At 41.9% G+C, this 14,566-nt stretch overlaps 2 protein-coding genes across 2 annotated transcripts in view; both read left to right on the forward strand.

Annotated features, from left to right (window-relative positions):
* The first annotated feature begins 437 nt into the window (after positions 1-437).
* Positions 438-8,924, forward strand: LOC139205485 (double-strand-break repair protein rad21 homolog A-like). The gene is made up of 14 exons (XM_070835725.1): positions 438-549; positions 2,025-2,215; positions 2,493-2,622; positions 2,788-2,887; positions 3,057-3,163; positions 3,349-3,546; positions 3,682-3,807; positions 4,073-4,198; positions 4,705-4,928; positions 5,468-5,621; positions 5,808-5,953; positions 7,247-7,432; positions 7,713-7,796; positions 7,950-8,924. The coding sequence occupies exons 2-14, from the start codon at positions 2,072-2,074 to the stop codon at positions 8,139-8,141; spliced, it is 1,917 nt and encodes a 638-aa protein (XP_070691826.1). The 5' UTR covers positions 438-549; positions 2,025-2,071; the 3' UTR covers positions 8,142-8,924.
* Positions 8,925-9,460: 536 nt separating this feature from the next.
* LOC139205635 (eukaryotic translation initiation factor 3 subunit H) overlaps positions 9,461-14,566 on the forward strand; it is a 50,921-nt gene continuing 45,815 nt past the window's right edge. The window contains exon 1 of the mRNA XM_070835909.1: positions 9,461-9,597. Within this exon, the coding sequence (XP_070692010.1) occupies positions 9,538-9,597 (60 nt within the window). The 5' untranslated portion in view covers positions 9,461-9,537. The remainder of the gene's footprint in view (positions 9,598-14,566) is intronic.

The following is a 14,566-nucleotide window of genomic DNA, read 5'->3' on the forward strand; positions in this document are numbered from 1 at the left end:
AGTCAAAAATGTATATATAGTATATACATAAGTATATATATATATATATATATATATATATATATATATATATACTTGCTTTTATTTTACATTAAATAAAAGCAAGTAAATAAATAGGAGGAGATAAATACATAGTTAAGAGGTACATATTAATAATGACATTGGTCGTGCATTTTATATGTTTCATATTTTGTTTGGGGTTTTGTATACAACTTAATATGGAGTCTTTATTTGTATATAACTTTCTATGGAGCCTGTGTTTCTAAAGAACTTTCTATGGAGCCTTCCTATGCAGGCAGCACTGTGCCACAGCGCCCCCTCTCTCCGCCCGGTGCTCACAGCCGGCAGTCTGTCTGTCAGTGTCGGCCTCAGCAGACTCCTCCTCCGCCATTTTTGACTGTAAACATCCTGCCGATTTTAAAAGGACAGCGGTGAGCGGGAGGAAGGCGACTGGCGCCATCTTGGCTGTTTTAATGAGTACAACAGGGGAGAATTCGCTGGGAGAAATAACATAATCATTGGGATTTCACTCTGAAAGGGCTACTGTCGGTGAGTGTGTTTGCAGCGGAAACACTTGCGCGTTGTTTTGTGTATTTTTCGGGGCGAAATAAGGATGCACGGTTGTGTTTATTTGCTGCGGCCTTCATTGTACGAGCAGCCGTTAGCCACCAGCTAACGATACAGTTGTACAGGCAGAGGGAAAAAGTATGAGCAGGTTTTCATGGGCGCCTCGGTCATGTGCGCTTTACTTTCCTTTCATGGGCGGATTGTATGTTTAAGTAAAGCGATATTTTTTAATCAATGAAGTTAAATCGTTTTAAAACATTTCTGCCTCACACAGCGCGTACGGCTTCTTTGCTCCTTTTGTAGTTAGCTGGCGGCTAATTTAGTTCGTCCCACTTGATGGCGCCGACTATTTACTGGCGTTGACCAACCCCTTGGCGCTTTTAACGCATTACACTGTACTAAATGTAACACATAGCCGCGCAAATTTCACATTTAGCTGACTTTTAATATTTGAGCAACGAAATCGCGGTTCATTGAAGTAGAGTACGGGAAAAGTGTGCACCTTAGGGAGACATGTGCATTTCCAATGTTTGCCTCCCTGACGGAGAAATAGGCGGAACTTCAGTCAAATCAGCGCTTGTTTTCATAAAATCGCATTTTCATTGTATTTTTTTTTAGTCAACAGTGAGTAAAGTCAAAGGCTGTTAGTTAAATCAACGTGAAGCAAAACAAGAGAGACAAATGCTTCGGGGCAGCTTTATTGATTTAAGGGTTAATGTTAGCTAATAAGCCCTCGACATAAGATTATCGTTAGCTATCTTTAGCCTGAATTACTATCTGAAAAGTTCCTTTACGCGCCAACAAACCCTCCTCCTCATTAAACAAATCACATGCTGATATTTGCTAGAAAACAAAGTTATTGCTTAACGTTATATCAGTATTATAAAGTGACGTAAAACCGCATTCAAGGGGGCAAATTGGTTTTTCATGTGTGCTGCGTTGTCGCCGTACTTGCTGAGAAGGAAAAACGACCACTGACTTTACATAGAAATCGTTTATCTCCAAACCTGTTTGACTTGTTTTGGTTTGTGTGGTCTTATTGCGTATGTGTGCGTGTTTTTATAAAAAAAAAAAAAAAAAAAAAAAAATCAGGCATGGATGTGATAGCCTGGCTGTTGTGGTCAGTGTTGAACCAGCAGGATTTAGCACTAGATTGATCGAAACCGACTCCGGGTATTTTTTGAACGTGGTTTTCATTCATAAAGGTCGATGTCTGATCTTTTTTACAGCTTCATTGAATACATCAAATTGTTAATGATTTCTAAACTCTGATTCTGTACAAAGTCGCCAGAGATATTAAGGATAGTGTTATTACAGTTTGGTTAAAAACAGCATTTTCTCTCAAGCATCTATGGGATGCTGCTGTTTTTGTTTTGTTTCCCCCCCCCTGCATTTTGGTACTTTTTTTTCCAGAATGTCTTCTCATTATACATGAACTAATCAGTTGTGTTTTTCAGGTAAGCCTTACCGCAGTGTGAGTGTGTGAGCCAGGGGAACCAGGGCAATGTTCTACGCCCACTTTGTCCTCAGCAAACGTGGGCCGCTGGCCAAAATCTGGCTAGCGGCCCATTGGGACAAGAAGCTGACCAAGGCCCACGTGTTTGAATGCAACTTAGAGAGCAGTGTGGAGAGCATCATCTCACCCAAGGTAACAAGACATGAGTGAAGTTTGGTGGTCACTTTGCAGGCTGGAGCCTTGTTCATATCCTGAAAACATCGTAGTTAAAATATTTTTACTAAAGAGGAAAAATATTGATGACACATCAGAGCAGAATTCAGTGTTCGCTTTATTTAAAATGACAAGATGTCTTTTGTGTGTGACACAGTCCATTCTGGATTTTACAAGACAAATGCACCCTGCAAACAAGACTTTTCTCTGACTTGTGGTGTTTGATCCATTTTTCCTGGCTTTTTTTCCTCCTTAGGTGAAGATGGCATTGCGTACATCAGGCCACCTGCTCCTTGGGGTGGTGAGAATCTACCACAGGAAGGCCAAATACCTGCTTGCTGACTGTAATGAAGCCTTCATCAAGATCAAAATGGCTTTTAGGCCAGGTAAGGAGAGATGATGAGCCAAGTTTTGGAGCAAAGCACTTTAGAATTTATTTTCTAAAACAAGACAGTTTTCTAAGCTGTTGCAGCAGTACTCAAGGTGTGATTACTCTTTATGTCACAGAGTACATTTGTGTTATAACAACATTACGACCTGCATCTGTTTAGGTGTGGTGGATCTACCTGAGGAAAACAGAGAGGCAGCCTACAATGCTATTACCTTACCGGAGGAGTTCCATGACTTTGACCAGCCCCTTCCTGATCTGGAGTAAGTTGGCTACATTTACTGTTCTCATGGAAAGACTGACTGGTCTGTATGATGAGACACTTGCTACTGTCACTAGTACAGACATGGTTCACTTTGTCATTCAAACACTAACTGTTGGCCCATCACTGATGTCTTTTCTTTTTTTGTGTGTGTGTGTTTTTTCAAACAGTGACATAGACGTGGCCCAGCAGTTCACCCTGAACCAGAGCAGAGTAGAAGAGATCACCATGAGGGAAGATGTTGGCAACCTCAGCCTCCTGCAGGACAATGACTTTGGTAAGACACCGTACATAGTGATGTTTTACCCATACCACCCACTACATGTGTATGAGTAGATAAAGCCATTTCTGTGCAATTGTGAATTTCAACTTTAGTGTCTTAGAATCAGAATAATAAAATTATATAAAACATAAAAAGACTTGCCCTGTTCACATCTTATAATAACCTGCTGTATTTTTCAGCTGACTTCGGTATGGATGACAGAGAGATGATGCGTGATGCAAGCACATTTGAGGAGGATATCATGCACGGTGCCACGGCCTCTAACCTTTTGCTAGAGGCTGAGCCTGGTCCAGCCAATCTCCCTGACAAGTCCAACCACATGGAGTATGATGACTTTGGGGATGGCTCCATGGGCAACAGTGATGGGGGAATGTTGGGTGAGCAGTTTTATTTGTTTGTTGTTGTTGTTTTTCAGAAGAGACTACATTTGACTACTGGTAAAGTTGTTCTGTTATATTAATGATGAAGTAATTGAGAGTGATTGTGAATCGATCTTGTTTATTTATTTCCAGTTGATAAGCTACTGAGCTCTGAAGACGGAGGTGGTATTTTTGATGACCCTCCGGCCATCACAGAAAGTGTCATGATGCCTCCAGATCATGGAGACGATGAGGATGACTTTGACAACCTCCAGTCACGTAAGTAAAGATAAGAGAGTTTGCAAAGCAAATGAAACAAGAAATTCTGTTTTTCATTGTCTCAGTAATCTCTAATAGAGTTACCATGTTTCTATTAAGAACATTAATATGTGAATGGCTTGTTTGACCGAGTGTAGATGCAGAAATCTGCTGAAAAAAAATCTGCATGATCAAGTGCCGTTAAAAACAGGCAAGCGGTGACACAATGTGCACTCCATTTATAAGGGGAATTTTAATTTTTTTTTATTTTCACGTATGTGCCCAGCGGGTCCAGACAGCCCAGACTCTGGCCCAGCAGAGCCACTGCCAGCGATGGCTGACCAGACAGAACAGACCACTCTGGTTCACAATGAGGAGGAGGCCTTTGCCCTGGAGCCCATTGACATTACTGGTAAGACCCACCCTCAATAACATGAAAACTTGGATAAAATTCTGTCTTAATTCTTACCTGTAGGATTTCTATATACGGCATTTTCAAAGTAGTCATTGTCTAAATGCTTCATCATTTGCCAATTTGGCAAAAACTTTATATTAAATGGTGCTTAAACACATTTCAATGTACATGCTGAATGCAAAAGACAACGATGTGACTATATTTACAGTACTGGTTGACAAACCTCTATTGTTTCACAGTGCAGATATTTTGTATATCTTTTCTACCATGGAAGCTATCTCTTAGGTCTCTGGTTGTACTGAATAGTTGCTGGCAATATTGCAAATGAATGAGAAGGGATGCAAAAAAACTCAGAGCAACATAGCACTGATATACAGTTGACCTATGAAGCCCTTAAAACCTTGCGTTATTGGACAACCATGGCCTATGTGCCGACTTTAATCAATATGGAAATGATAGAAGCAGATGTTTATTTGATATTTATTTATTTTTGACGTCTCCAGTGAAAGAGACCAAGGCAAAGCGTAAGAGGAAGCTGATTGTGGACAGTGTGAAGGAGCTGGACAGTAAGACCATCAGGGCCCAGCTGTCTGACTACTCGGACATCGTCACCACCCTGGACCTTGCCCCTCCCACCAAGAAGCTCATGATGTGGAAGGAGACGGGAGGAGTGGAGAAGCTTTTCTCTCTGCCTGCTCAACCCCTCTGGAATGCCAGGCTGCTCAAGGTAATGTTTAGTTTGTTTGTTTATACATATGTATTTGTGGATAAATATGTACACATGTCCACTCCTAATCATTTCAGAGCATACAGCTAGCTGTCTGCCTGAAATCACTTCCAAACAATATTACCACTTGTGTAATGGTAATGAGAAAGCCACAGAGGATGTCTGATTCTCCAAGTAGGTCAGACTCTGACACTTTATTGGAAGAGGAGAGAATAGATTTATGATATTGTTTCTTTCATTGACATTCTGTTCAGGTTGTGGGATTTAAAATGAGAACAATGAAGGAACAGGAGGTGGAGGAAGTGATTGGTTTTGTCTGTCTCTCTTCCCCATCCTTTCACACCCACACGTTACCCCTCTAGAATACTGAATGGAAAACGTGCTGATGCATAACTTAGTAAACCTCTTTTCCCTTTGTTTAGTATCATTCCTGCCTAACCGCTCCTGCATTTTTTTTATTTTACCACTGACTTAGCATAAAGGCTGCATTTTTCTATAAAACTTTCCTATAAGTTTAACTGTTGAATCTTTGATGTCAGATGTTCACACGCTGCCTGACACCTCTGGTGCCAGACGAGCTGAGGAAGAGGAGAAAGGGCGGCGAGGCAGACAGTCTGGATGAGTTCCTCAAAGAGCTGGAGAACCCAGAGGTGCCTAGAGAAGAGGTCATGAGTCAGCACAGAGATGTCATTGGTAAGTCATGCGGGGAGAGAGGAGAGGTCGTCATGTCCCAGTGCGGACATGTAATTAGTTGTGCGAGAGGGAAAGAGACAGCCTGCAGAGGACCAAACTGAGACCCCATCATTTACTGAATAAAGCTGTGTTCACTGTCACATTTCTTCTGCGTGATATTAACAACCTCCATTATCCGCCCCTCAGACCAGACTATTATGGAGGAGCCCAGTATGCTGGCAGCCTCTGCGATGGAGGGCAGCAGGACGACCCTTGATGAGACAGTTATGCCTCCTCCGTCCACCCCCCGCGGTGTCAAACGCAAGACCGTCGACAAAGAGGCCCCCCTTCCTGTGAGTGCTCGTTACCTTAATTATACAAATTTTCTGTCAAAACACTGGAATTGATGTTGCTTAATGTTTTCCCAGCATTTCATGTGGAGGTGGCAAAATGTAGAAAATTCCAATGTGTTGTGAAAGGCCTTTAATGGTTGATTTCAGTGCTCGAGCAGTGGAGCCATAATCAGAATCAGAATTACTTTAATAATCCCCAGGGGGAAATTGCTTTTTGTTACACACAGCTCCAAAAGAATAAGAATAAACTTCAAACACAAAAGTAATAATAATGATGATAATAATAATAATGATACAAATAATACCACCACTACTACTAATAATATATAACAACATGTCCATTCAGAGTGAGGAGATGTATTATATAATACTGATAATACTACTACCACTACTACTATCACCAACAATAACATATAACAACATGTACACTCAGAGTGAGGAGCTGTACTATATAATAATAATAATAAATAATAATAATAATCAGGTGAGTCCAGGGTCCTCTCCTCTCTGGTGAAACAGTTCACGTACTAGGTGAAGTTGGGCAGTGCCTTTGCCATGGTGACGTGGTTGAAGACAGAGATAGCAGTGAGTGCACTCTGGTGTAGAGTCTGTCCCCGGGCTATGGCGGAGTGGATGACGTCACACACCGAAGTTGGGTTGGCAGAAGGAGGAATGTAAACAGTCACCACAACAACATGTGAAAACTCCCGTGGCAGGCAACGTGGCCGAAGACCAACAGCAAACAGTTCAATGTCCGGGCTGCAGATGCGCTCCTTGATAGTAACATGAGCAGGACTGCACCACCTGTTGTTCACCAGAACGGCCCCCCTCCTTTCCGCTTACCGCTCCTGGTGCAATCCCTGTCGGCCCGAACAGTTTGGAAGCCACCAATGGAAACATTGTCGTCGGGAATGTCCTGATGTAGCGATGTCTCTGTAAAGCACATTAGACTACACCCCTGGTACTCCATCTGACTCCTGGCTAACGCTGTTAGCTCCTCCATCTTGTTTACCAGCGATCTCATGTTGCCCATAGTAACGATGGGGAGACAGGGTTTATATTTGATTTAATGCATGACAAATTGATTACAATTTCTTTCTGTGATGTTCCAGGCCAGATTTGATCATTTCATTTTAATCAGGTCACATTGGTCTTATCTGTTATCTAATGGAAATATGATATTATATTTTTATTTAGAATTTTCTGCAGCAGAAAGCTTGGGAAAATGCTCAACAATCAAACGGGAGACTCCACTGTGTTCTAACTTGATGAATGCTGCTTTCTCTCTTTCAGATGGCTCCCCTGGAGCAGCAGCAGCAGGTGGCTGACCGCTCGGTCTTGTCTCAGAGGTTAGACCTGCCTCAGGTGGATCTGCCCCCAGAGGAGACCAGCATCAACCTCACCCAGCTTGTCCCTGAGCTTGACCTGCTTGGTGAAAAGGGCAAAGATGGCAAGAAGGATGAAAGCGATGAAGAGGAGGTGAGGGGCGAAATAAGTCTTTCTCTGGTGTAGTTGGTAGCAGTCAACACATCTGGTCAGTTTGTTTAAAAACAGCTATAGGAGAAATGACTGAGGTCAAGTAAGTAGAACAGCAGAACAGAACAGAAATGAATGGCAAGGCTATAGGGTAAAATCAATGGTGAGCTATTTAGCAGTTTACAGGAACTTCCTGTCTGTAGAGACGAGCTTCTAGTGACTGCACATGTGTTTGAGCCTGGGCCAGTTGATACTGATAATTGTGTTTTTCTGTGGTCCACAGGAAGAGGAAGGTCAGGCTGGAGACCAGGACCAGGAGGAGAAGAGATGGAACAAGAGAACCCAGCAGATGCTGCACGGTCTCCAGGTACAAAAAAATATTAGTGTTCATATCATTTTGAAAACAGATTGTAAGTGGACTGAAACAATTGTAGTATTTGTGAGAAAAAATGCAATTCCACGTGCAGATTTCATTTTCATTTTGAACCTAGACAGACACTTTTGTTTTCTGTCCCCGTAGCGCGTCATGGCTAAGACTGGTGCAGACTCAATCAGCCTGCTTGAATTGTGCCGGAACAACAACAGGAAGCAGGCCGCCGCCAAGTTTTACAGTTTCCTCGTCCTCAAGAAGCAGCAAGCCATCGAGGTCTCCCAGTCTGAGCCCTACAGCGACATCATCGCCACTGCTGGACCAAGATTCCACCTTATTTAGACATTGGAAGAACAGACAAACACTCTGCTTGCAACAGACATACTTTTTTAATTACTCAACTTTTTTGCCTTTTTATTTTGTGTTTTCCTGTCGGCCCGTTTTTTTTTTTTTTTTTCTGGGGAAGGGGAGGGAGTAGAGGGGTTGGGGGTTGGAAACTTCTTAAAGGATTTTACTGTACTACAGATCGAATCATGCAGTATTCATTTGGTTCAAACGGAGTGAGGAAGAATGTTTAACAATTATATTTATAAAGCAACCTTTTTCAGTCACCGATTTGTAAGCTTTGCTTTTTGTTTTGTAAGTTAAATTTCCATTGTCTGCTCATTCCACGAGTTTTGTACCATTGCCCCTCTCACACCAGAAATATTGCAGATTTTAGATAAAGAGCCCTGTATTTTCACAAGGAATCCTGTATTGACTGTACATGTTCTGGAAAGGTACTGTTTTATTGCTCAGAAGTGTAACCTCTCCCACCTTCTCCTTGTTGCACTTGTTCTTTCATGATAAAACAAAGATTAATCTGTCAAGAAATTGGTAAATCTTACCTGGCATTAAATATCATGTTTCAGATGTATAATTCAGGCAGTTTATCAATTGAGTTTTATGTAATATTTTTTTTTTTTTTGTACCTTTTACGTTTATGCTTATTCACCTTTTGCATTATGTAACTAGGTAATGTACTTGTTACAGTTAAGTTCAGTATCCCACCTTTTTAGTCTTCGGGTAACTTCTAGTTGTGATACATCTGTAAAGATTTGAAATAAAGTGTTTTAAGTAATTGGATATTATTTATTCATTTAATAGTATTATAGTATATATATTAATATATATATATTTGTTTTTTAATTAAACTAGTTATGAAGATAATGTTAAAATGAAAAATTTTATTTTTACTCACTTTAACAGTTTGTTTTCCTGTAATTTAAAGCAGTCACCTTTTTTTTATTGCAGGTCTTCTAATGGGGCCAATGTAAGTAATAATAGTGTGGTAGTAGTAGTCCTGCATCACCACTAATTCAGTGGAAACACCAGTGTTTTGATTACAAAGGTTTAGTCTCCACTTGCAGCTGAGCCAGTTATACATTCTTCTATATAAGAAAATAACAGACAGGGGTTTTTAATACGAAATGTAGCATCTATTACCTGTGTTATATTGCCAGTGGTTTAATTACTCTTAATCAACTCCTTATCCATCAAACGTGATGATTTATCCCAATCCACAATGGTCGCAACCAAACCAGGAACTATACACCTAGCCCTTGTTTCTATACGGAAAGGAAAATGGTCGCATCTTTACCGGAAACGTCCGTCGCTGAAAACTTTCCGCCCTTTTTCCGCGTGTGGCTCTTAGTGCAAAGCTTCACGTAACGACTCTGGTTCAGCATCTGGTACTGTGATGGCTTCTACCGGCGGAACTTTGGACTCTCCCGTCAAACAGATCCAGATTGAGGGTCTGGTAAGTGTCCTTACGGTGCTGTATAGCTACTTACTGAATTTTAGTGGCGCAGAGAAACCGGTTACCAAGTGTTACCAGATGCGGATGCTAGCTAAAGTGTGAGCATCATCATGGCGGACAGATGGCGTTAACCGGGGTCTTGTCCTGCTTATACCATAACCGATGCCTGCAGTGGACCTTGCGCTATTTGATACAGCACTATATTGACAGAGATAATGTGGTTTACAACCGACCAACTGGCTAACAGGCTAATTGTAGGCTAACAGGCTAATTGTAAGCTAACAGGCTAACAGAAGGCTAGCATTGGCTTTAAGTTAGCTTTCATGAAGTTACACAGGCGTTTAATTTTAAAACCCTGGTGTTCTGTGTAAAGCACCACAAGGTAACGACGCTGCTTCTCCTCTCGCGCAAGTATTGTAATTGAAAAGAAGAGTCTAAGTAAGAGGCATTTGTTAGCAGCTACAATCTGAAGCATAACGTTTCTAGTCAATCAGATGGGTTTACTTTAGCGGGCCCTGCATGGAAACAATAAGTTCATTCACGTTTAAAGGATTTGAACACAACTCTGTTTGTGTGGTCTGTTAAAATGGAATAATCAATAGCTGGTTGAGAGGTCCCCCTCATCATTCAGTCCTCCATACAGGACAAAGTCTTTGGAGAACATCTACCTCAGTCAGATTGACTGTTTTCACCCTTTGTCTACACCAAACATATTCAGCCAGATTTGGACTGATCTGTCCCCTCCAGACAGTAAAGAGTTTGGGGGAAATGGGCGCTCTTAACTGATGCCACTATTGCTGGGGATTATATCTTAAAACCTGTTTTCGGCCATTGGAAGCAAATACATGGCTGCTGTTTTCTTTACTGGTGTAACATTCTTGGATACGTGCATTGTGATGGCTATGGTTATTACCCATTTATTACTGCTTGAGTGCATTTCTACTGCCTGACCAGTGATCTCTAACAAGTAAATTGTGACACATTTTGAAATGTAACTTCACACAACCCAAATGTTGTAGTATCACTATTCTGTAGTACCTCTGTATAAACAGTAGAGGACAAACTTGCTTCACTGCCATGCACTGATACTCTCCCTTCTCCTGCCCCGAACTGCACTGGACACAAAGCAGCTCATTTGCCTGGTGTGCCTGAACGCAGTAGCAGGACTTTAACTTGCCAGCTGCTGCCTTCCTTTTATCTTGCTCATTAAAGCAGCCCCGGAGTCTCAGGCTCTAATTTCAAATCTAAATATTTCACCTCAATGTGTATTATTTAGACCTTTTAATGAGATTTTCTTAATTCATTTTGTCAGCCTTATCAACCAAACATTTTAATCGCAGCTGTTAAATTAAAAAACAGTCAAAATCTGTTTAGCGTGCAACTTCATTTGGATTCCGACTGAAAGGTGAAAGGTGTCTACTTCAGGCAGAATTATGAAACGCATTTCACCTGAATGCATTGATATGCAGCAGTTGCTGCTGCGTTGCGTCATGACCCGTCTGTCAGAGGTTTAGCTGGAGGGTTGCCTACAGACAGCATCACCACTGCTGTGTACTAGAATTGGATTGTTTCCTTGCTTTTGAAGAGGTTTCAGTAGTTGATGTTGCCACAGGAGCAGAGCGCTGCTCAGCAATGGGTTCCATTAAACACCTACTGAGATCACACAACTGCCTGTGTGCTTGAAAAATACTTTATTCATTTGTTCTGACATATGATGCACATCAGACGGAGGTGTGCTTCACGTAGAAAGAATTAAGAACTACTCGGAGCACATTTTACCGAACATGGCATTGTGATTCGAATGCCCCGGCGGATAGAAAAGGCAGGGAATAAGTCAAAATTACTTTAAATTTAACATTTCTTTTAGTGGCAGACTTTTTTTTTTTCAGTGAGTATATGAATGAATAAAACAGTGGTTCATAGCAGTCTCTTCCTCCCTGTGGCTTTTCCGCTTGCCTCAGGTGCTCAAGCCTGGGCTGGTCAGAAAGGTGTTCACACTACAAATTGTGACACAGATCAGCTGTAACACACACAGACACAACAGATAACTTGCTGCCTAGTGTAGAGGCATGTGTCACCATCTGTCCAGTACAGTTACTAACTATTGTTTGTTCTATTGATAATTGCAGCCGCAGTCTGATTTTAATGCTGCACTCCACGTGACAGAAGGTCAAGTTGGTTACTTTGATGTTCAATCACTCATTAGAAAAGATACAAAACCCCAGAAATGACTGTTTTCTTGTTTTGTGTCCCTTGCGTCCAGCGTGCAAATGGCATTCTCTGCCACTAACAATGAAAACCAACGTAAAGAGATAATTACAAAATGTTACATTGACTGCCTTTTCACTGAAAACAATTCAGACCATGAATAGTGTCAAAAACAAGGCTTGATTTCATGACAATCTCTTCATGACATCCTTACAAGATTAATATTGACAGTGAACTTTGCAGGAGACGTCTTTTATCAGTTTCTATCCTTATGTGTTATCTGTGCAATTTCTCTCTGGGACGTTCGAGTAGATCACGTCACATCAATTTCAGGAGTCCTCCAGTCAAACCTTTATCCACATCATATCAATGATTTAAACTTTTCAGCTTGATTGTTCAGAATTCGAACCTCTGGTAGTTAAGGAAATTTGTTTGTGAAAAATAATGCATGCCAAAGTCTATAGGCTACCGTCATTTCAGTGTGCCAGATACATATTTAATCAATATTTCATATCTTCTGCTGCTGTGTTGTTGTTTTTTTTTAACTATGTATACTGAGCATCTTCGGTACAAGAATGTGTTTTGCAATGAAAAATGTTAAAAGATAAGACAGAACTCGATTCAAGTTGTAGCTAGAAGGTTGTGAACAATTTACAGCCTCTGTTCTGTTTGAAAAGTGCAATTAATGACATCTTATATTTTAGAATAAAAGTAATTACATGACAAACATGACATGTTTGTAAAATCTCTTGTGGGCCAACAGGTGAAAGCTGGCAGATGAAGTTAGAATCTGTGGTGATCTTCTTCCATGGGTTAACCTAACAGATAACTCATACCAAGCAAAAGTGTTTTTTTTCTCCGTCAAGCGTTTGACAGCCAACGGTGAGTGTAGAGTTCGTCCACAAATCAGCGGCGCAAAAAGAAAACTCATTATGGGATCGTCTCTCTTGCTGTACTTTCTCATAACTTGAGCCCCTTTGTGGTGGGAATACGAGCCTTTTTTTTTTTTGTGAGTGAGAGAGAAGATTTATGATAAGAATTAAAGGCAGTCAACGGGGGATTTGGACCGCAATTGATTTTGCACAATTCAATTTAAAGCTTGTTGATTTATAATACGCTGTCCACATATCAATCTTGGGCCTCTCCACATGAGGTGAGCTCACTGGGCTAGCTGCTGGTAAGCTAGATCAATAATATTTTGTGTGTTTGTGTGTGTGTGTGTGAGTGAGAGAGGAGAGTATCAGGTGAAGACACCATAGGAGATATTTGTCCTATGTGCTTGTGTGTGTGTGTGTGTGTGTGTGTGTGCGGGTTTGTACAAACTTGGAGCTTTCCAGGCTTCGCTTAAAATACCGGATGGCATTTACTCAGCACCAGGAAGCCAGCACAACAAATCCACTGAAACCTCTGTCCCGCCTTCCTTCCTTCCCTTTCTTTTAGCGCAGATGCCTCTTTAGTTCTCCTCTTTAAAGTATTTCAGTAGATTCAGGAGCTTCCTTTAAAGCTTTATTTATTTGACCTTTCTGGAGTTGTTTTTGGCCAATTGTCTATCTCTCACCTCCTCGTTTTCCAGACGGACGCTATTTAAGTGTGTGATGAGCAGATTGCCGAGAGTTAGGTAGCTGAAAGCATTATGTGCCTGTGCTATCTTCTCTCTCTGATGGAGGGAGACCAGAAAAGCTATTTGCTGGAAGAAAAAGGAGCCAAGCTCAATGGGCCAGGGGGGTCAGGGGTCTTTGTAAAGCAGCCAGTGCTGCCAATTCTGAGGACTTCCACTGTAGCACCTTGCCTTATCCCCCCCCTCATTGTCATTGGCTCAACTGCCTGCTCTCCTCGCGCCCCCTCCTGCTATCTTTTGTCATCATTTCCTTTATGCTTCTGGTCTCTCCCTCTTATATTCTCATATTCCTCTTAGGATATCATATTCATGTTTGCCTTTCCTCCCCTCCTCTCTCCTTTTGCCCGACTCCACCGCTTTCACCATCGAGTTCTCACTCCTACATTTTCTCACCCTCCTGTCACCACCACCACCACCCCCCCCCCCCACCCCCACAGCCCTCCACCCCCCTCTGCCACACACGCGCACACCCCACACCCCCTTCTGACCTATTGCTCAGACCTTGCTGCCCTCCCAGTCAGAAAAGCCAATGCAGGCAGGCAGGGAATGAGATTTGTTTTTCTACCCCCCCCCTCCACCCCATATCGTCTCTTCCCTCGCCCCCAGCCCTTTTACTTGTTGCATGACAGGTCCGGCACTCTATTGAAATAAATCATCTCCCAAGATGGATGCACGTGTGTGTATGCATGTGTGTGCGTGAGCTAGTGAGACGAGTAAGGGCTTCCTCATGGTGGTGATGGGTGTTTTGTTGTGAGCATGGCCCCAGGACTGCCACCCTGCTCTTAGGCGTATGTGTGTGTGTATGTGTGTATTATTAATGCCTCTGGCTGTGACCTGCCCACACTGTTATCATCATGATTTATGCTCTCCCCCTCCACACTGGGCTTTCAGCGTCTTGTCCTCTTCCTGTTCATTTAGACGCTTTGCTTTCTGTTTGTTGCTGGTTAGTGTGCCTCTTGATGGGTAGGTGTATTTGTGTGTTTGAGTCTGTGTGTGTGTGTATAAGTAACCTATAGCCCTTTCCGGCTGTCCTTGAAGTCAGAGAATCAGTATTAGAGCTTAAACCAGCTCCTCAATCAAATGGAGGCTCATCCTATTGGCCCATTTTTATCTGGCATTAAAAATTAAACCCATATGATGATG

Source organism: Pempheris klunzingeri, chromosome 8, assembly GCF_042242105.1.
Source record: "Pempheris klunzingeri isolate RE-2024b chromosome 8, fPemKlu1.hap1, whole genome shotgun sequence".
Lineage (NCBI taxonomy): Eukaryota > Metazoa > Chordata > Actinopteri > Acropomatiformes > Pempheridae > Pempheris > Pempheris klunzingeri.

What these genes read in the sequence shown, in the direction of transcription:
- LOC139205485 (XM_070835725.1), top strand. Translation starts at nt 2,072, where the DNA reads ATGTTCTACGCCCACTTTGTCCTCAGCAAACGTGGGCCGCTGGCCAAA. An exon ending in CAAAATGGCTTTTAGGCCAG is followed by an intron (nt 2,623 to 2,787) that starts GTAAGGAGAGAT and finishes GCATCTGTTTAG; the next exon opens with GTGTGGTGGATCTACCTGAG. An exon ending in CAGCCCCTTCCTGATCTGGA is followed by an intron (nt 2,888 to 3,056) that starts GTAAGTTGGCTA and finishes TTTTTCAAACAG; the next exon opens with TGACATAGACGTGGCCCAGC.